Below are 21052 nucleotides of genomic sequence, written 5' to 3'. Positions count from 1 at the left end.
GGATGGCAGAAGTCATCTTACTATGCGAGTGCTGTATGGCTCAGCCTGTGGATGACAGAGAAAAACAGCAAGATCCTCTGCCCCACTTTTTTTTGCACGCAGAAGTGCTTGTTCTTTCCTACGGCAGTTGAGCTAAGATACAGGAAGAACAGGTCGGAAACCTGGTGACAGTGGTGTTCTGGAAACTCGGTACATCGTACTCTTCAGTCCCTCTGGTTCTGCGCTGTGCTTACACTGTGAACGGACAAGTTGGCATTCTTGGCCTCAAATTACTACGCGTGCCGAGTACATGTGTTGAGATATAGTGCTGCGCTGGAAGAAAGAGCTTCTTTTGTTTGCATTCCGTCATTCAAACTTGTGAGTCGTGCCACCGCACTAGGTGCTATGAAGAATGCCCCAGTGAGGTCATGTCCCCATCATGCCACCCTGTGTCTCGCCAATGAAGTCCACAGACTGACAACGGCAGGTTTTCCCTCACACTTTCTGTTGGGGATGGCAGAAGTCATCTACTATGCGAGTGCTGTATGGCTCAGCCTGTGGATGACAGAGAAAAACAGCAAGATCCTCTGCCCACTTTTTTTTGCACGCAGAAGTGCTTGTTCTTTCCTACGGCAGTTGAGCTAAGATACAGGAATAACAGGTCGGAAACCTGGTGACAGTGGTGTTCTGGAAACTCGGTACATCGTACTCTTCAGTCCCTCTGGTTCTGCGCTGTGGCTTACACGTGAACGGACAAGTTGGCATTCTTGGCCTCAAATTACTACTCGGTGCCGAGTACATGTGTTGAGATATAATGCTGCGCTGGAAGAAAGAGCTTCTTTTGTTTGCATTCCGTCATTCAAAAACTTGTGAGGCGTGCCACCGCACTAGGTGCTATGAAGAATGCCCCAGTGAGGTCATGTCCCCATCATGCCACCCCTGTGTCTCGCCAATGAGTCCACAGACTGACAACGGCAGGTTTTCCCTCACACTTTCTGTTGGGGATGGCAGAAGTCATCTTACTATGCGAGTGCTGTAGGCTCAGCCTGTGGATGACAGAGAAAACAGCAAGATCCTCTGCCCACTTTTTTTTTTGCACGCAGAAGTGCTTGTCTTTCCTACGGCAGTTGAGCTAAGATACAGGAATAACAGGTCGGAAACCTGGTGACAAGTGGTGTTCTGGAAACCTCGGTACATCGTACTCTTCAGTCCCTCTGGTTCTGCAGCTGTGGCTTACACTGTGAACGGACAAGTTGGCATTCTTGGCCTCAAATTACTACTCGTGCGAGTACATGTGTTGAGATATAGTGCTGCGCTGGAAGAAAGAGCTTCTTTTGTTTGCATTCCGTCCATTCAATACTTGTGAGTCGTGCCCACCGCACTAGGTGCTATGAAGAATGCCCCAGTGAGGTCATGTCCCCATCATGCACCCTGTGTCTCGCCAATGAAGTCCACAGACTGACACGGCAGGTTTCCCTCACACTTTCTGTTGGGGATGGCAGAAGTCATCTTACTATGCGAGTGCTGTATGGCTCAGCCTGTGGATGACAGAGAAAAACAGCAAGATCCTCTGCCCACTTTTTTTTTGCACGCAGAAGTGCTTGTTCTTTCCTACGGCAGTTGAGCTAAGATACAGGAATAACAGGTCGGAAACCTGGTGACAGTGGTGTTCTGGAAACTCGGTACATCGTACTCTTCAGTCCCTCTGGTCTGCAGCTGTGGCTTACACTGTGAACGGACAAGTTGGCATTCTTGGCCTCAAATTACTACTCGGTGCCGAGTACATGTGTTGAGATATAGTGCTGCGCTGGAAGAAAGAGCTTCTTTTGTTTGCATTCCGTCATTCAAAACTTGTGAGTCGTGCCACCGCACTAGGTGCTATGAAGAATGCCCCAGTGAGGTCATGTCCCCATCATGCCACCCTGTGTCTCGCCAATGAAGTCCACAGACTGACAACGGCAGGTTTTCCCTCACACTTTCTGTTGGGGATGGCAGAAGTCATCTTACTATGCGAGTGCTGTATGGCTCAGCCTGTGGATGACAGAGAAAAACAGGCTCATTTCCTGCTGCCGCAAGTGCCGATTTACTTGGCACCCATAAAACTAGCTTCTTCACTATACAGGATGTGAGAGTGAACACCACCTGCCCTGAGAAATGGCGTTGCAAGAAAAAAGCAAGCTACTCGGTTTCTTTTTTTGCACAGCAGAAGTTGTCTACGAGATGTGCGGCGGCCTTTACATTGGACTGTTGTATTAATGACTACCTGCGTGAGCATTCTGAGAGTAAAAAACAGGAACCAGTCTGGTGATCCATTGTGCGTGCACTCCAATCTTCCACCAGACATTCATGGCACGTGGCTACCACAATAACCATGCCCTGCAAATCTATGAGGCCTCCATATGTCATCAATCGCACTGACCAACGAAGAGATTACTTATTGCTTCAAACGAGCATTGCTCTAGCATAGACAGGTTGGCACAAATGCACATGCTTTCATTTTTTCTTTATTTCTCATCTCGAGAATGCGTGTGTATTTGTGCTTACAAACATAAACGCGCATGTTGGTAGTCGGTGTGGGTCCAGTCTGTATTTGTTGTCCCAATTGTCCGTAAGGAGGGAATTAGCGGTGCTGCCATAATTGCAAGTGTCAAATGCGGTCCTTTCACTTTGTGACTTTGTCTTCTATGCTGCGCCCATTCTCTATCAAGCGAGAGTTGCATGGCCATAAGATGGGACACAGTTGCATCTAGTCTGCTCTCTTGCTCTGTGCTTTATGTATTTCTTGTACATTAATAGCTTTATTAACACTTTTGTGAATATGCAGAGGCTAACGAACCTCAAGCACCGAAGGGGAAAGCTGTGCGTCCGATTTTCACCGACGTCCAGGCCATGGCTCCTGCACAGAGGAGGAAGTTCTACGCATCACTGCGCGAGAAAGCGTAAGCTCAAAGCAACAGCATGTCGTGCTTTTCACTACTTGAACCTGGCTGCACACTTGCAGTGAGCAACACTGCAGAAGCCTAATTCTCATAGAATCCCACCCTGGATGTTTTGCTGTGTAGATATTATCGATCAGTGCTCTCTGGGACCAAAAATTGCCCCAAAAATTTGGAAATGTCATTTTTAGATTCTGCCATGACTGATGCATAACGTCGCCACTTTTCTTGCATCCCAGGTCATTATTTTAGCCATAGGGGCCTTTTATACTGCATCAGCAACTTATGGCATTTTGTTCATTGCTATTTGCCCTTTTCATTTCAAAATGTTAACAGCACATAGAACGATTAGGAAGGGACGAGACAACAGAGTTAAAGAGAGCTGACTTCCAACTAGTCTTTATTTCGATAAGAAATGCATATATACTTGGCAAGGGAGAGGGCGCTAGACAAGAAAAGAAAGGAAAGGATGTACAGGTGCTGCCATTGTTGCCTCATCATCTCCAATAGAGCGCGCATATCACCACGTGTGCCCTAAAACCCAGCCAGGTAATCAATTGCTTGATTTAGGAGCGCAATAGAGGGAGCACTAACGCACTTATCTCCTAGCGTATGTGTCAAATCAGCTTCAATGACTTCGCGAGCTAGCTGATCCCTATGCCTCACCATCACTTTGCTCTGATTGAAGCAGGGTGTACACCCGCCGTCACGGCATGTGCAGAAGAAAATTTTCTTGACAGAGGGCACAAAACTGTAGCCACTTTCCAGAGCTCTCTGCAGCCATTGCAGTTGACTTGCGAGTTCCCTGTAAACAATTCGCTGAGATTTCTTGATTTGGAACTTTCATGTTATTCTTCTCATCTATGCTGGATGTATCGGCCAAGAAATGATAAACCCCTTTTGCCCTACAGCTCAGCGCATTCGAAACTAATCAAGCGCAGCATTGCAAACCTATGCCTTGCCAGTGCTCTGAAAAAGTCCTGCCCTGACGCCTTGCAACGTAGTTTTGAAGCCGCAAGTAGGCCGGCTCAAAGACGCCGGGTACCCTAAGGCTTTGCTGACTGCTGTCGCTGAAAAGCTACTGAAGCAGGTTTGGCAAGGAGACAAATGCAAAGAGCATGAAAACACCTACAAAAAGCGCCTCGTTGTGTTGCCGTATGGGCACAATGTGTCACACAGGCTGAAGAAGATTGGAGCGCGTGCCAACTTGCAGGTGGCTTTCTTGGCTCCCGAGAAGCTTCAGAAGTTGTGCAAAATGGTGAACGCTCAGCCCTCATGGGTTCCTGTGTGTTCTGTGAACCACAGGACACGTTTCGTCTCCTGTGCAGTGGGGGTTGTTTATTCAATCCCACTGACGTGTGGGAAAGGCTACATCGGTCAAACGGGCAGATGCCTAAATGATCGCTTGCGCGAACACCACAATAACGTCTTCAATACGGTCCAGGGTCACATCGGCATTCATTGCCGTGACAGCGGGTGTACACCCTGCTTCAATCAGAGCAAAGTGATGGCGAGGCATAGGGATCAGCTAGCTCGCGAAGCCATTGAAGCTGATTTCATACATAAGCTAGGAGATAAGTGCGTTAGTGCTCCCTCTATTGCGCTCCTAAATCAAGCAATTGATTACCTGGCTGGGTTTTAGGGCACACGTGGTGATATGCGCGCTCTAATGGAGATGATGAGGCAACAATGGCAGCACCTGTACATCCTTTCTTTCTTTTCTTGTCTAGCGCCCTCTCCCTTGCCATGTATATATGCACTTCTTATCGAAATAAAGACTAGTTGGAAGTCAGCGCTCTTTACCTTTGTTGTCTTGTCCCTTCCTAATCGTTCTATGCGCTGTTAACATTTTGAAATGAATCCACACCAACTTGCCCAAGCGTCAACCCTTGCAAACTATTTGCCCTATTTCATTTTGTTTGTAACCTTACAAGCTTCTGGGAAGCTTTTTTCCGCTTTGGCACACTCAATTTTGATCATTTTTGTCTTGCTGAAAAGCTGAGCGTTTATCGAGTGCAATAGGCTTTCAAACATTGCTTTGGCAACTTATAAATGTGAAAAAGGATGAAACCAGAAAAGTGCTTTTTCTCAGTCATTCAAATGAGAATCTTGAAATAACGGAGAGCTGAGCTAGTTGGTAAGTATTCATTCTAAAAAGTCAGGGCGTGCAAACACGGACACAGGAAAGAAGTCAGGACACCACAAACGCCTGACTTTTCCCGACTTCTTGTGTCCGTGTTTGCACGCCCTGTCCTTTTAGAGAATCTTGAAGCTTCATAACTATTCTTCATGGAAAACTAGAACCATAAGTTAACCTTGTTGCTATCTTCAATATCTCTGGAATCTAAAGACATGTCATTCAGCAGTATTTAAGTTGCCAGTTTATCGGAAATGTGATAAAATGAAGTTTTCATGAATAAATAATGTAAGAACTAATGGTATGGTGTACATGAAAATTGAGGTCATATTCGATATGTGTGCATGAAAATACATAATCAACCAAGTTTTCATCATAATAAAGCACGTTATGTCCCCTTGAAGAATGATTGCTGTGTTGCATTCGTGGATATCGCGATCATGAATGAATGAATTCAGGACTGTGGCTCCTTCAGCGTTACGAGTGCCTTACAGACAAAACGTTAAAATCTGGTATACTGTAGAGCTGTGCAAATAGCAAAATTTTGGGCGCAAAGCGAATTCAAATATTGAAGTGTGAGTGCGAATCGAATCGAATATTTTTCGAATATTTCTCGAATATTTCTCAAATATTTCTCGAATATTTTTCGAATACTTTGAAGCGAAATTGCAGGAAAAAAAGTTAGAGAGGATTTTTAAGCATATCCTTATGAGATAGCAACATGAAAGTGTTTCTTATCGCTAGGTTGATGAAGCACTGGCGGGGTGGTGTTTTATAGTTGTCTTATCAAGAATGAGGCAATGTAGAGGCCGAATTGTATTTATGTACATGATTTGGTGCAACCAAAGTGTTGCCGACAACACTTTACATGTGACAGGCGAAGATGCCATTTCCTCAGCCTCTCCTCCTCTTTCAGCTTCTGTGGAAGCCCAACTGATGTGGCGGACAACTGTGTGCTCCCTTTAAAGGGGCCCTGCAACATTTTTCGAGCATGCTCAAAAAGCGCTGCCGATCGGTAGTCGAGGCTCCCGAGAACACGCGAGCCAAATATTATAGCGATGCGCACGGCCTGGAATTTACAATAAATTCTCAAAGTCAGCTGAAAATTGCTCCCTCTTCTCTCGACAAATGATGTCTTAGTCCGCAAAATATGACGCGATTGTCGGCAGTTCCACCATTGGCTGATGTTATAATCACGATAACACCCTCATTATTACTTTCGTTGTTAATTTTCAGTTCAATAAGTAGATAATATGTATGTTTATATTCTGTTATCACGTTAAAAACACCGACCAAACATTATTATTAGCACTTCCGGTCTGCACCGACAGCTCGTCTGCTCGTAGTTGCGTGGTTCCGTTTTCTTCGCCATGCGCAGTGCCGAAAACGTGAATATTTTTGTGCTTTTGACCATCGCCGGTTGCCGTTGAGAGTGGCAGCCGTTCGAGTGTTGCCTCGTCCGCTGAGAACTGCATCGTCGGCACGTTCTCACGACCGACCGAGGCAGGGTCGCAGCGTGTCTCCGATAACAATGCTGGCGTCCGGTAATGGCGGCGCTTCGGGGTCGTCTGCCAGTGCCGTCTTACGAGGCGGTGTATCGGAGTATGGGCCGAAACCGATCTCAGCTGTCATTCGTTCCAAACGAGCGCGCAGGTTTGCTTCCATGGTTGGCAGAGCGATGAAAACACTACGGCGTTCGAGGTGCACACCCAACATTACCAAACCGACGCGCAGTTTTCAAGCACGCGCGATACACAGTGTGATCGGCTCCGCTCGACGAGAACGACGCAAGCCGACCGGAAGTGGCGGCACAGACCACGTGGTTGCGCCCAGACGACAGAGAGAAAAAAATGAAGAAAAAAAACTCCGCCGGCGCTCTTGGGCGGAGCCTCGCTCCTCTGCGCTCCCGGCGCTCCCTCCCTCGACTCGCTGCCTAGCTTTCCGCGCGCTCGCGGCGTTGAGTTGAGGGAGAAAGCTGCGGAACGTGATCTCTATAATTTGGTAACACCACTTAGACTTGACGTATTTGAAAAATTTTTGCGGCATATGACTCGTGAAGAGTCATACGTCAATAATGAGACTATTCCAATATAACTAAGAAAGGTGTTGCAGGGCCCCTTTAAAGCCTGGAGTTCCAAAACTGCCTCGTAGACGTCGATATATAAGAACATCTGAAATTTTGGATGCTAAAAAGCTTCGGCTTCCGATTTTTCGGACTTCGTGCTCAAATTTTAGGTCCAAAACAGCATTAATTGAGCCCCCACCTCTGCCACATCATTCATCTCCATGTTGGAACCAGCGTTTTCCTGAGTGAGTACATTTGCGACCGTAGCAGGGCTTGAAAGGCAGCTTTGCCGCAATACCCGGGTGTAATGAGGTGAAGCATATTGCAAACTAGGGATCACTTTCAATCGGACGTTGACTGTGTCTTGGCAAAGTTCGACTGTAACGGAGCTTGAAAGGCAGCTTTGCCGCAATACCGGCGTGTGACGAGGTGAAGCATATTGAAAATCTAGGGACCACTTCTATTCGGACGTTGACAGTCTCTTGGCAAAGTTCGACCGTAACGGAGCTTGAAAGGCAGCTTTGCCGCAATGCGAGAATGTAATGAGGTGAAGCATAATGAAAATTTGAAGGGGTCACTTTCAATCGGACGTTGACTGTGTTTTTGGGAAGTTCGAGTAGTTCGAATAGTAAAATTCCAGTGCGAATCGAATCGAATAGCAAACACTATTCGAAAAATATTCGAAATTTCGAATATTCGCACACCCCTAGTATACTGTGTTGGTTCCTTTGTCTTGGATCAGAGTTACATGCTGTAGATGTGGCTCTGATTTTATCTGGCGAGGAGGGTTCCAGCCAACTACTTGGACGAGCACATACAACACACCACTGGACTGGCAACTGAACGTCTATTGAAAGTTTTTTTTTTTCATAGTATTTATAGCAGTTTTAGCGAATGCACTGCTCACTGATTACCAGACTTCTTTTTTCTTTGTGCGCATGAATCTTTCTTTCTTTTTCCATTAGTAGTATGGATGGTGTACTGATGCATGATTGTCCACTTTCGTCGATGGCCATGGCTTCTAATATTTTGCGCTTCAGCTTGTCATTACTTCTTGCTAAAATCTTGATGTGCAGTTTGACAGTGCACTGACAGTGGCAATTGTGGAAGGCAAGATGTCCAGCAGGGGTTCTTTCTGACGATGCTCTCTTGTGCTGTCGGTGACGCCCATTGGTGCTGTGTATCTTTGGCCGCATGATAATGAAATGTCAGATGCTCTCTTGTGCTGTCGGTGACGCCCATTGGTGCTGTGTATCTTTGGCCGCATGATAATGAAATGTCACAGATTGGGCATGCGCTCTACTTTTCTTTGTGTTCTTTGCTGCATTGATTCCTTTCACTGCTACCATTGACTTGCGCACACATTGAGTAAGCCTTGTTCGGTGCAGAACATACAACTGTCATACCTACTTTCCCGGCTATTTTCTTTAGGGTGTGGGTCACGCCCTGTGCCTATGGTGTAACGACAGCGTTTTTCTTCTTCAGCTTTTTCTTTTTGGCCACTGCTTTTCTGCGTTTGGATTTTCTTCAGTAGTCCTTCGGCGACTGCTCTGACGAGGCCACTAGGGTAGCCAGCATTGTTTAGTCAGGTGATCTTGTGCATAAAACTTTCTTGCATACCGTGGTGGCGTGACCTTCTTAGTGCTGAGTTGAGAACCATTGTCACGATGGCTCGTTTTACATTCTTTGAGTGGTCCGAATTGTAGGGTAAAAAACTAATGCATGAGCGCATTTCATACCTCCAGCGTATACTGTCCTTCTTTGAAGGTTATATTCAGATCAAGGAACCTGATCTGCTTCCTTTCCGACATTTCGTTCGGGAAATTCAACGCTGCTTCGTGGAGAGCGCCGAGCAACTCTTGCCGGCACTTTGTTTATTCCATTTGATCGGTAGTGTTGCACAGCACCAGAAAATCATCCGCATAGTGAACAATGCATAGACTCTTGCTGTCGTTTTCCATTCTTTTGCCTACTGCCGCGGGGTTCACTCAGATGCAGCGCCACTCGTGAACTAATGCATGCTCCACTCCTCTGAATGCAGTGCTGTTCCTCGAAGCAAATGACAGTCCCACTGAGGTAGGCTCTAGGAAGGTATCCAGGGAAATGCCTGCACTATTTTGAAAAGACACAATGCCAGTCTCTTCAACTGCTGCTCGTAGAGCTGATAAGGCACTGTCTTGAGAGTAATACATGTCCTGGACATCAACTGAGAAGCCCCCCCCCCCCCCCGAGATTTCTGATCCTTTCTGCTGAAGATATTCTATGATGGCGTCAGAGTTTGTTATCGTGTAGGGGTCGTTGACATTGAGTAGTGATAACTGCGTGGATAAGCACGTGGAAACGTGGGCCTGCCATGTGTTCCTTTCTGACACGATGACTCTGAATGGCAAGCCCTCCTTTCTAAGTCTTCACTGTGAAGAACACTGAAAGAGCGTTGCCTTTTTCAAAGTTGTTGACTTGATTGAGAAGATGCACAATTTTTTTTCTTTGCCTCCTCTAGATGGCCGACATTCTGCGTGGTTCAAGTTCTGTTTGAGAGCTTTTCTTCCGCAGGTGCCGACCACCACGAAGTCTTTGTCAGCGCTTGAGCTTTCTTGCCTTTAGCCCGCATGCAGTCCAATTGAAGTGTATTCCTTGCCCTTTCCAGGCCATCAGCTGCTATGATTCTTAACATGGGCTCTGCTTGCGACCTTCCTAACAAGTTAGCTTAGCTTGGCTGGCGAATTTGGGACCAAGTTCTAAAGTCACTTGGGATGACAGGTTGACCATTCCAAGTGTCCACAGCGGTGTCCTTTTGGGGCAGTTCTCTTCAGGGCAGAAAGTCTTGGTCCACATTTGCTCCATCACGTAGCTGGTGAACTTATGCTGGCCATCCGGCATTTCACGTGTAGAAATCCTTTAGGAATATATATATATATATATATATATATATATATATATATATATATATATATATATATATATATATATATAAGGTAATACCTCGTTAACTCGAAGTAGTAAAAACCAGAAAAAATTCGAGATAAGCAAAGTTACGCAAATCCTATTGAGAAGCCCAGTTCTTTCTAAATACATGATCACTACTGACCAGTTTATTAACAGGAGCACCTAACTGGCTCTTTGGAAAGGTTTTAGAGAAAAATAATGGCTTACCAGAGCTATCAACTAGCTGTGTTTTCCGGCACTGCTTTTTTATTTAGTGCAGAAAGACCAACTCAGGCTGGTCTGCCTCTCAGTAACACTTGCACCTAGCAAAGCTTTCTCGAGCTGCTTAACACATCGTATGTGACGATCATCCGCGCCGCTGCACTCAACTTTATTTCGCATCAAGTGAAGCATGTTTCTTGTTTTGGCACCCCTTGAGTAGCTGCGTCGACACTGTCGTGATCACCGTGCGTGACACCACGTTGTTTCGCATAAGAAAATGGTCAAACCAGCCGATGTTGCAGGCGAGATCAGTGTAGCCCACCGCTAAGTCCAGGTCATCAGCCTTATCTGTCAATGTTGTGACTGGAAGGTCCTCTCGCACGAGGCAACCACACAATCAACGCCGTTTTGATGTCCGAAAATTTCGAGCCTCGAATCCGCTTCTTTGATTAGGGCTACCTTTCTTTGCAGCATCATATACTTGCTTTGCTTTGGCGGCGTTATCCTTACCACATCGTACGGCCGACGAAAAAATGCGCGAGACGCGCCTTGCGTAAATAAAATGCTGAAATCGCATCTCTGACGGTAAACAAAACGACATGCAAGAGCCGTGCTATTTTGCAGGGCCTGCCTCTGTGCATGGCTCATAAACCTCTATTTTTTCTGTGCCTGCCGCGTGAGCGCCGCGGCGCCCGCCGAGCCCTCTCCTATTACGCTCTCGATTTCGCCCCTAGACGCCGCTTGGCGGCGTTGCCTTATTACCCTCTTGCAGACTACGTTCTCCGCCGCTCGCGCGCCGGCCTTTGGCGCTTTTTCTGTCGTCTGCTAAAAAGAAGCGCGAACGTTGTTCGGAGTTGTTGCCATCACATTAAAAGAAGTAGTGTTCATGTGTAAATAACAATAAAGGTGAAATAAATCAGTCACATCCTAAAACATCCGATCGCAATTTCTGGCACGAGAATTGGGAAGAAATGGTGAAATTTCGTCAAGCTACATAAAGGACCTGTACAAGGTGCAGCGGGGCTCGATTCTCAAGCCGGTCCGTTTTCTCACGAGGAAACACATCTATCCGTCGAACATTGAAAAAATGGGAGTGAAGCCTGCCGTCCAGTTGTTTTCACCAGCCGTGACAGCGGCTTTGTCCTTCATGAAGGACCACGCAAGGCACACGTGCGACGCAAAGTTCGCCAGTGTCGGCCCAACTGTTGAGTTTATGAATAATGTGAGCAGATGGTTTACTCTCATGGACGTCAGCAATTGCCAGCAGCATATTCACCAGAACCACCCGGACACCAGGGAGTTTGCTGATCCTGAGCACTCCAGACTTCATTGGTTGGAACTTGTTTTTTTGGAATACGTTGAACAGCTGAAGGCGGCAAGCGCACCAATGAACTTTCTGACCAAAGAAACTCACCATGCACTAGTATTCACCACTGTCGCCAACGTCCAGTGTATCAGATTTCTATTAGAGGGTTCAAATTTGTACTGACTAGAAAATTTTCAAGCGACCCCATCGAATCCCTGTTTGGGACCCTTCGACGCAGCGCTGGCTGCAATGATATGCTAGATGTGAGAAGCGCTCTTTCGGGCCTTGAGAGGATGCTGAAGACGGGCATCGTTGCGGCTTCGCACACAAGCAACGTGCAAAGCTGAGCTTCTTTCGTTTCCTCGGGAAGCATTATTAGGAACGGCGAGACAAGCAGCACGTCGTCAACAACAAGCGCCTCCACAGCAGTGAACTCGGCGCAGCACCTACTGCATGAACTCTGCACTTCGTCGAAGCCGTTTCTACCTACGCCAGATGTAGCAGCAGTTTCACTCGTCGCAGCATACATATCCCGCGTAGTGAGTGAGAAAACTGACTGCTGAGTGTCGCTGATCTTAAAGGCAAAAGGGAGCAGCGCTAGTGCTACGGACGGCTTGATATCCCACCAGGACAGAGGTGGCTTGTGCTACCCGGAGCTCGTGTGTGTTCTGCATGCCCTGAAAAGATTTGTGGACGCGATGCTTTTGGACCGCACATCTCTCCATAAGCCTCTGGAGACGTGCGTCATGAAGAGTGTGGATGTAATTGTTCGTTTGCCAGTACTGCTGTGGGACCGTTGCGACCAAAGCCAAAGGCGCAAATTAATAGAACTTGTGTGCAGAAAGTTTATGAAGCCGCTTATAATCGCAGCACCAGGCTCAAAGCTTTTAACGTTGGCGACCAAGTTGTGGTTTTCGACAATGATCGGAATTGTAAGATGTCACCTAAATGGCTAGGCCCATTCACAGTGGTTGGACGGGAGCGCGAACATTCTTACCGCTTTGAAACACCTGAGGGAAAGGTAAAAAGTGTCCACGCCAACAACATTCGACCTTACCATGCAAGGGTCAGTCATATTGGGGTCGTCTTCGACGAAGACCATGATTTTGGGGAGGTGGAATATGCTCCACAACCAACCACTATAAAGCGGGAAGAGCTAGTGCTAACGAGCGAGAAGGTTGCTCACCTTGATGCTGACGCGCAGGTGGAAATACAGGCGGTGTTCCAAAGACATTGCACACTCTTTGACGGCACCCCGGGTATAGCGAAGGTAGTAATAGAACCGGGCCACCAGCCAAAAAAGGCGTTTCCTTATCGGGTGCTGGAACTATTAAAGAAGGAAGTCAGCCGGCAAGTTGACGAACTTTTGACTTGGAAGTTGATCTACCCCACGGAGAGTGAGTTCGCACACCCGGTAGTATGCGTCGGAAAAAAAGATGGGACTATCCGCATGTGTGTGGACTACAGGGCGTTAAATGCCGTCACCAAAGCGGATGCGTTCCCTATGATGAATCCTCAGGAATTGATTTTCCGAGTAGGCAGAGCGCAGTTCATTACGTTAGTGGACCTTAGGCGCGGGTACTGGCAGGTACCGATGGAAGAGTCAGAAATGCACCGCGTTTGTAACGCGCGAGGGTCAGTACGCATGGAAAGTGATGCCTTTCGGGCTAAAAAATTCCGCGGCAACCTTTCAAAGAATGGTGAATAGGCTCTTGTCGCAACATCAAATGTATGTCACGGCATACCTTGATGATATTGCTATTTTTTCTAGCACTTGGGTGGAGCACTTAAAGCATCTCGACATTATTCTTAAGGTCTTAGATAAGGCGGGACTGAAAGCCAGTCCGGAGAAGTGTCAGATTGCGCCATCCCACATACATTGCGTGGGGCATATTGTCGGTTCAGTGACACAAACACCAGACCCTGAAAAAATGGCAGCGATTAAGAACCTGGTACCACCGCGCACCAAAAAGGAACTACGCAGCCTGTTAGGACTTTGCGGCTACTATCGCGAGTACGTCCGAGGATGCGCAGAGGTGACGAGCCCGCTCACGCTGTTAACAAAGAAAGCGGTACCTAATAAGATACCCTGGCCGGAGGAAGCCCAGGCGGCATTTGAGACTCTCAAACAATCTTTGTGCGAGGCCGTGGCGCTAAACACTCCAGAGCCATCTCAGCCCTACTGGCTTTTCACAGACGCATCAGCTACGGCGGCGGGAGCATGTTTGGCGCAAATGTCAGCCGAGGGGGAAGAGAAGCCTATCGCCTTTGCAAGCCACCGCTTCTCACCGACCCAGATGCGCTGGTCGACAATTGAGAGGGAAGCGTTCGCAATAATATGGGCCTTAAAGAAGCTTGACTACTGGCTTTTCGGTGCCATAGTAAACGTCGTTTCCGACCACAATTCGCTGTCGTACCTTACAACTTCGACTCCGCACGGGGCGAAATTGACAAGATGGGCACTGGCTTTACAGCGATATCATGTGTCAGTACAACATCGGAAGGGCGTACGCAACGGTAATGCGGAAGCGTTATCTAGGCTCCAGAATAGTTTATGGAAGCCATCAGAATAACAGTGCCATATGCCAACTGGCGGGGACGTGAATGTTCCTGCCCACTTGCTGCTGTATATTGTGGACTGTGTGATTGTCAATTCAAGAAACAGACATTAGTGATCATACTGCGCTTGAAGCAGCAATGGTGTGCTCGATTGTTTAGCATGTACTTGTTATGTTTCTTATATTATCCTGTCTTGTTGTCTTGCAATTGCGTTTGATGTTTGTGTAGACTGTTGTATGGTTAGAAAGTCCAGCGACCTAATCGCGGCAGTGCTTTATCGTATCACTGAGCGTAAAACAGCCCAGCGTACTCTTTAGGGGGGACGTGTTATGTTTTGCCGCTCATAAGTCGCTCGTGCAGAAGGGACGGCGCGGCACTGTACGTTGTACAAAGCGTCTTTCTCGGCTCTCTCTCTGCGCGGTCTTTGGCTGTGCAATTATCAATGCAAAGCAAACGGCTTCCTTTGAGCAGCTTGTCTACTCCGCTGGGCCTCAGGGGTTGCGGTTAAGCGACGTCCCCTTCTCAGAGGACGGCTTGTGGAAGAGCGGCCCGAACGCGTGGGAAGATGAGGCGGGCAAACATCTCCTGCACTCCGCCGTCGCTCGAGGGGACACTTTAACAACCGACATGTGCTTTCGCAGCAATGCAAGGTCCGAATGCGAGGGAGGCTACGACACGCAAACGCCTTTTGTTTCCCGGAACCGTTTAACGGCCGGCCCCGTGGGTTCAACTCGATGAGTGTGGGAAAATGGCGTGAATGCACCAGGGCTACAATACCGATGTATTTCGATCGTGAGAATCCCTGAAAGCGTGAGATAAGGAAAGGGAGAGCCATGATGGGAAAGAGTGCCAAAACGCTTGTCTACACTGTAAAGACACTGCTGTCGAGATTAGGGACAGCCCAGTAGGGAGTGGCTTAATCTGAAGGTAAACGGATTGGATAAGGGAATGTTGAGGCGGACCACCAGTGGCCACCTCCCCTTTTCTTTGTTTACCGCAAGGTACTTAAGACTGGACGGAATTCGTTTCCCTTCAATCTAGGCTGTATGTAATCACTTAACTGATCGATCAGTAAGACTCCGTACGACGCAACTTTTGTCTGGGCCGTAACCACTTGGTGGTCAAACAGTGAGACTCGGTTCTTCGTATGTAGTAACAGTGTTCTAGGCTCTAACTTAAGAAAAGTTAAGTAGAAGAGTAAGACGCTGTTGATGTCTATGTTATCATCAGTGTGCTTCGGCAAGATGTACATATGACTGTAAATATTTCGCTACTATATACCTTCAAGTTTTTATTACCTCCAACCTGCCTCCTGCTTCATCGACGTCGATCATCTCCTTGACGGGACTTCAACCTACATCAAGGAGAAAACGAACAAGGAAAAACATAGCTGGGGGTGTATAAAAAATAACAAATCGATGTCTTTTTACTGCCCTCAAGGGGTGAAATTTTCACCAGTGCAGTTACTAATAGTCTTGGTGCTTGCGCGTGGGAGATGGTGGGCGTGTTTTATAAAAGAACACGAACTCCATCTCGTGATTGTGGCCCTTTTTTATTCTTGGCATACTTCACTGTAGTATGAACGCTTTCCTTAGCTGCGTAACACCGCTGAATTGCAGCAAAGCCAGCTTGCAACTGCCATGGCTGCAAGCGGATGTGCACTGCCCAATTCTGGTTACAGGCTGTGAGTTAATTCATGCGGTGACAGTGGTGGCTTTGGTTTTGCCAGGTGTTTCGAGAAATGTGTCCAAAAATCAGGGAAATGCGATATTTGCTCGCTGCCTTCGTAATTACTTTTTTTCTCTCGCAGCAAAAATTTTAAGGTACCTAGAAGTATTAATTGCTTAATCTGAAATCATTATTTTTTTAATTGGAGGATACACATGGTCATGTCAGATGAGAGAATTTAAGTCCTTCCTGTGTAGAGCCCATTGCCGCTCTGAGATTTTGAAAAAGTTGCCTCTGCGAATTATGGCCAAGTGATAAAGTTCGACCATCTTCACTGGTGAAACTGAAACTGCCAATGAGTGCAATTAGCAGATGACCAGAATGACATCACTGTTAGTGGCAACGATTGAAGTAGTGCGCTTCTGCCTTTGTTAACCTCCGTGTGGGCCATGCGTGCTATACTGGCAGGCGCACTCCACACACAAAGCGATGCACTTGATCACTGGTTGATATACTAGCATGAAGGTGGGCAAGTGCGGCTATTAAAAATGGCTCATTCTGGGCGCTTGGGAGAGTATGGCAGTTGCACTCTTTTGGCATGTCACTTTTGCCGGGAAAACTGCTCGGATTTCATCACTGTTCAGAAATTACCAGCGGTTGCTCTTTGGAAACCTCAGAGTTGCCTCCTCGCAGGAAGGGCTTGAATTCTCCCATTTGTCCGCCTTTACTAATTCAAAGGTTATCTAATTTTCTCAATTACTGCTGCAGTTGGTGTGTCTGGTGATCTTAAGATGTCTGCCACTACAGAAAAAGTAATTATCAAGTCAGCAAGCAAACATAGCATTTTCCTTATTTTTTATTCTTTTCGGACGCATTTCTTGAAACACCCGATATAATGCCATATCAGACCTCCACCTAGAGCAGAAAATCCCGAAATTTGGACAAAGAAGTGTTTCAGATATCCTCATAGACTGTGGGGCGTACTTGGCAGTGCCACAAAAGCATCTGAATTATCAGGCGAATTATCAGGCACGTGTGAAAAATGGGGCATCTGCAAATCAGTTGTTGACTCTGCAGGACTTTGTACATACAGTAGCATCTTGGTGATAAGAGTCTCACAGGGTTGTGTGGAATGTTCGTATCACCTGAAATTCCTATCATCAAGAAAAGGTGAAGAAAAAATGAATTTATTTGTGGCGGGAAAAATGTGCGATCTTTGAATATGAATTTTGCGAAACCCTTGTGAACAAATTCAGATAAGCTATGTCAAACTTGTCTAGTTTCCATTCCCCATGATCCGGAGTTTTCAAAGCTCCAGTATGCTTCTTTTTGATGCAGAGTTGTAAAGTTCATGCTTCTGTTTTCTCTATACTTCGGAATTTCTAAAAAATTGTTGTAAAAAGCTTCCGGCCCTAACTTAACAACGAATTTCATTCTAAGGGGTCGAGGGGTTGGTAACGAGGGCATTATTCACATTTTACAGTCCAAGTTGACCTCTGTTATTACACCTCTGTTATTACGACTCTAAAGGGACAGACTAAATTTGTCAAGTTATCTGGCATATTCTATAAGTGAGAGGCCGAAAAAAATTGCAATGCACAGACTCAATTGGCAGGTGTTGCCCCTGTTCGGACACATCAACAAATCAAACTGTCATGGTTTCCAAGGAAACAAATAGTGTTACAATGCCTAAACAGTGTAGACGTGGAATAAGTTTTTTAGCAAGGAAGGCATGGCATTTCTCGGGTTTCAAAACAAGGCTAAACCACTGAACATTGCCTTCACGGGAACAATGCTTTGTTTATTTAGATGTATCTTGTCATCGCTGGCACCACCTAATTGAAATGTAGAGCGGCAATTTTGTTATCCTTCATAAGGTTAATAGCATACCTGCCAACCCTCCCGATTGCGGCCATGAATCTACAAACACCTGCTGCTCACCAATGTTGTCAGGCCGACTGACGGAGAGAAGTGAAACCTAGATAGTGCATTTTGAAGCAGTTTCAATTAGCTAAGCACCAAGGAATGTCTGCTAAGGCGTCTAGCTTGCAAGGCACCTAAACGAGAAAGCGTGCAGTGGCCAGTGTGCCGGTGCATTTGGAACTGACGATATTGTCAGGTGATCGTGATGTTGACGAAGGCAGCAGTCGGCGTGTTCAAGACTAAACTTTTTATTTGGGCGAACTTGTGCCCTGAAAATGAAAAGACAAGGTACAAGCAGTTCGTGCTGTACACTGATGGCGGCGAACAGAGCGTCGGCCGTCGATAATCTGATCTGGGGTTAGGCACGTCGGCATTTATACATGTGGCATCGAACATTCGAGTCTAATCGCTGGTGGCCGCGCTAGTTGCAGAATAAACTCAACTGTTTGCGTTTGCACGCTCAAGGCTATCAGATGATTCTAAAATAATCTGGAAGGTTTCCAGACATTCGGATGCGGTTTGCGAAAGGCCGTGGTTATATGTGTAATGGTCCGGTTACATAGAAATTCAAAAAGGAGCGTGCGTGGCATTACCCCCCTCTGAAAAAGCGTCGTCTCAGTGCTTCAAACAGAACATTGAAGGGGGAAAAATGCATACACAAAGAAAGAACAATAATAAAGAAAGCAAAAAGCAGAGTCCTCAGGTTCGCAAACACATATAAAACGGTTTAAGGCGCACGTCATGGACTTCAGGTCGTGTGCGGCGCCGCTGAGAGTTCGTAAGCCGTTCGGGATGACCTCGTAGTCCAGAGCGCCGAGGCGTTGAAGCACCTTGTATGGGCCGAAGTATTGCCATAGAAGTTTTTGTTGAGTCTACGTCGGCATATTGGTGCCCAGACCGAGACACGGTCGCCAGGCTGGTATTCCACGAAGCGTGGCCGAAGATTGTTGAGGGCGGCTGTCGGTCGTCTGTTGATTCTTGATGCGTAGGCAGGCGAGCTGTCGGATGTCTTCAGCACGCTGAAGGTAGAGCGCGACATCCAGGTTGTCCTCATCACTGACGGTTGGCAGCATTGTGCCAAGCGTTGACAAGGGTCTCCTTCCCTAAACTAGCTTTGAACGGCGTCATGTGCATTGTTTATTGCACTGCCATATTGTAAGCGAATATTATGTACGGAAGGATAGCGTCCCATGTCTTGCGTTCGACGTTGACGTACATGGCGAGCATGTCCGCGATGGTCTTATTTAGACACTCGGTCGCCATTAATCTGCGGGTGGTAGGCATTTGTCCTTCATTGAGCTGTCAGGCTGTACTTCAAAATCTCTTGTGTTAGGTCTGCCGTTAACGCCGTACCCCTGTTGGTTATAAGGACTTCTGGAGCGCAGTGACGTAGTAGGATGTTCTCGACGAAGAACTTGGCTACCTCAGCGGCACTTCCTTTAGGCAGGGCCCTGGTTTCGGCATAGCGAGTGAGGTAGGCTGTAGCTACAACGATCCATTTGTTGCCAGACGTTGACGTCGGAAATGGCCCCAGCAAGTCCATCCCGATCCGCTGGAAGGGTGGACGAGGTGGATCGATTGGCTGAAGAAGTCCCGCTGGCCTTGTCGGCGGTGTCTTGCGTCGCTGGAAGTCCTTGCATGTCCTCACGTAATGAGCGACGTCGGCGGTAAGTAGTGGCTAGTAGTATTTTTCTTGTATTCTCGTGAACGTGCGCGCAAACCGAGGTGGCGAGCCGTTGGGCCGTCGTGCAGGGCCTGCACAACTTCTGGTCGCAGTGCCGAAAGTACAACGACGAGGTAGTTGGCTTGGGCCGACGAGTAGTTCTTCTTTAGGAGGACGTCGTTTTCCAAGAAAAACGACGCCAATCCTCGCCTGAATGCCTTGGGAACAACGGTGGCGTTGCCTTCCAAGTACTTTGCCAGGCTTCTGAGTTCCGGATCGCTATCGTCGTTGAGATTGTCATGCGGCGGCAGGTCAACCAGTGCGTGGGACAGGCAGTCGGCGTCAGAGTGCTTTCAGTCGCTCATGTACACCATGGTGATGTCAAATTCCTAAGTCTGAGGCTCCACTATGCGAGGCGCCCTGAAGGGTCCTTCAAGTTTTCTGGCCAACACAAGGCGTGGTGGTCTCTCACGACCTTGAAAGGCCTGCCGTATAAGTAGGGGCGAAACTTTGATGCAGCCCAAATGATGACAAGGCACTCTTCTTTTGTCGTCGAATAATTTCATTCGGCCTTTGACGGTGACCGGCTAGCTTGAGCAATGACCCTTTCTCGACCTTGTGTTTGTTGTACAAGTATGGCGCCAAGTCCTACACAGCTTGTGTAGGTGTGTGTATTTCTGTATTGGCATCTTTGTCAAAATGTCTAAGTATTGGCGGTGACTGCAAACATCGTTTCAGCCCTCGGAATGCTTCTTCCTGTGGCATTTCCCACTGAAACTCGACGGCGCTCTTGGTCAGGTTAGTAAGTGGCTCGGCGATGCGGGAAAGGTTTTTGAGAAACCGCTTGTAATAGGCACACAGGCTGAGGAATCGACGCATGGCCTACTTGTCGGCGGGTGGCGGAAATGTAGCGATGGCAGCTGTCTTCTGCAGGCAAACTCCAGACTTTCTCACCACCTGGCTCAAGAACAAGAGCTACATGAAGCGGCACTTTCCTGGCTCCAGGGTGAGCCCGGAGGATCGCCTGAAGTACTTTTCCAAGGTGTTGGAGGTGTTCGTCAAAGCTGGGGGCGAAAATGACGTCATCCAAGTATGCCACTTTAATCCTACCAGCACTGTGTCCATAAGGCGCTGGAACGATGCAGGCGCCGAGCAAAGACCAAATGGAATATGTGATACAAACGTAGAAACAAAATAAAAACGGACAAGTTCAAGAAAACTTTGCACTGATATAGCACATTTATCAACAAACCGCGCTTCGTCATTTAGTTCAGTTATGGTTTCCTTAAAGGCACTGAAAGCCAATTTTCATGGTACCTATTTTCTTCAGCGCAACGGAAATCTTACCGGTCAGTGTGCCTAATCACGGAATGGTGGCGTGGAAAACGGCGCGAAGCATTTGTAATCAGAATTTTTCCATGTGCGGCGAATATGAAGTCATTATACACACGAGACAACATATGCTGCAAACAGTGTGCGCGAGAGCGGATACTGCGCATGCGTGCACTTCGCGCGCATGCGCCGTGGCTCGACGTGGTCCACTGGCGGCCGCGAAGGCTGCTCCGCTTCTCACCGTGCAGCTCCTTTTACCTCGTAAGCAGCCGAGAATTGAGTGGGGCTGGATATTAATATACATACTCCAACTTTGAGGACTAATTATGCCACTCAT

General features: G+C 47.3%; 1 protein-coding gene across 1 annotated transcript in view; it reads left to right on the top strand.

Moving 5' to 3' along the window:
* The window catches only part of LOC119389293 (uncharacterized), a 450101-nt gene that overhangs the window by 80970 nt on the left and 348079 nt on the right, over positions 1–21052 (top strand). Inside the window, exon 5 of the mRNA XM_037656505.1 lies at positions 2804–2918. Coding sequence (XP_037512433.1) covers positions 2804–2918 — 115 coding nt within the window. The remainder of the gene's footprint in view (positions 1–2803; positions 2919–21052) is intronic.

The sequence above is a fragment of the Rhipicephalus sanguineus genome, chromosome 1 (genome assembly GCF_013339695.2).
Source record: "Rhipicephalus sanguineus isolate Rsan-2018 chromosome 1, BIME_Rsan_1.4, whole genome shotgun sequence".
Classification (NCBI taxonomy): Eukaryota; Metazoa; Arthropoda; class Arachnida; order Ixodida; family Ixodidae; genus Rhipicephalus; species Rhipicephalus sanguineus.
Note: the sequence above shows the minus strand (reverse complement) of the source record. Positions and strands in the feature narration are given on the sequence as shown.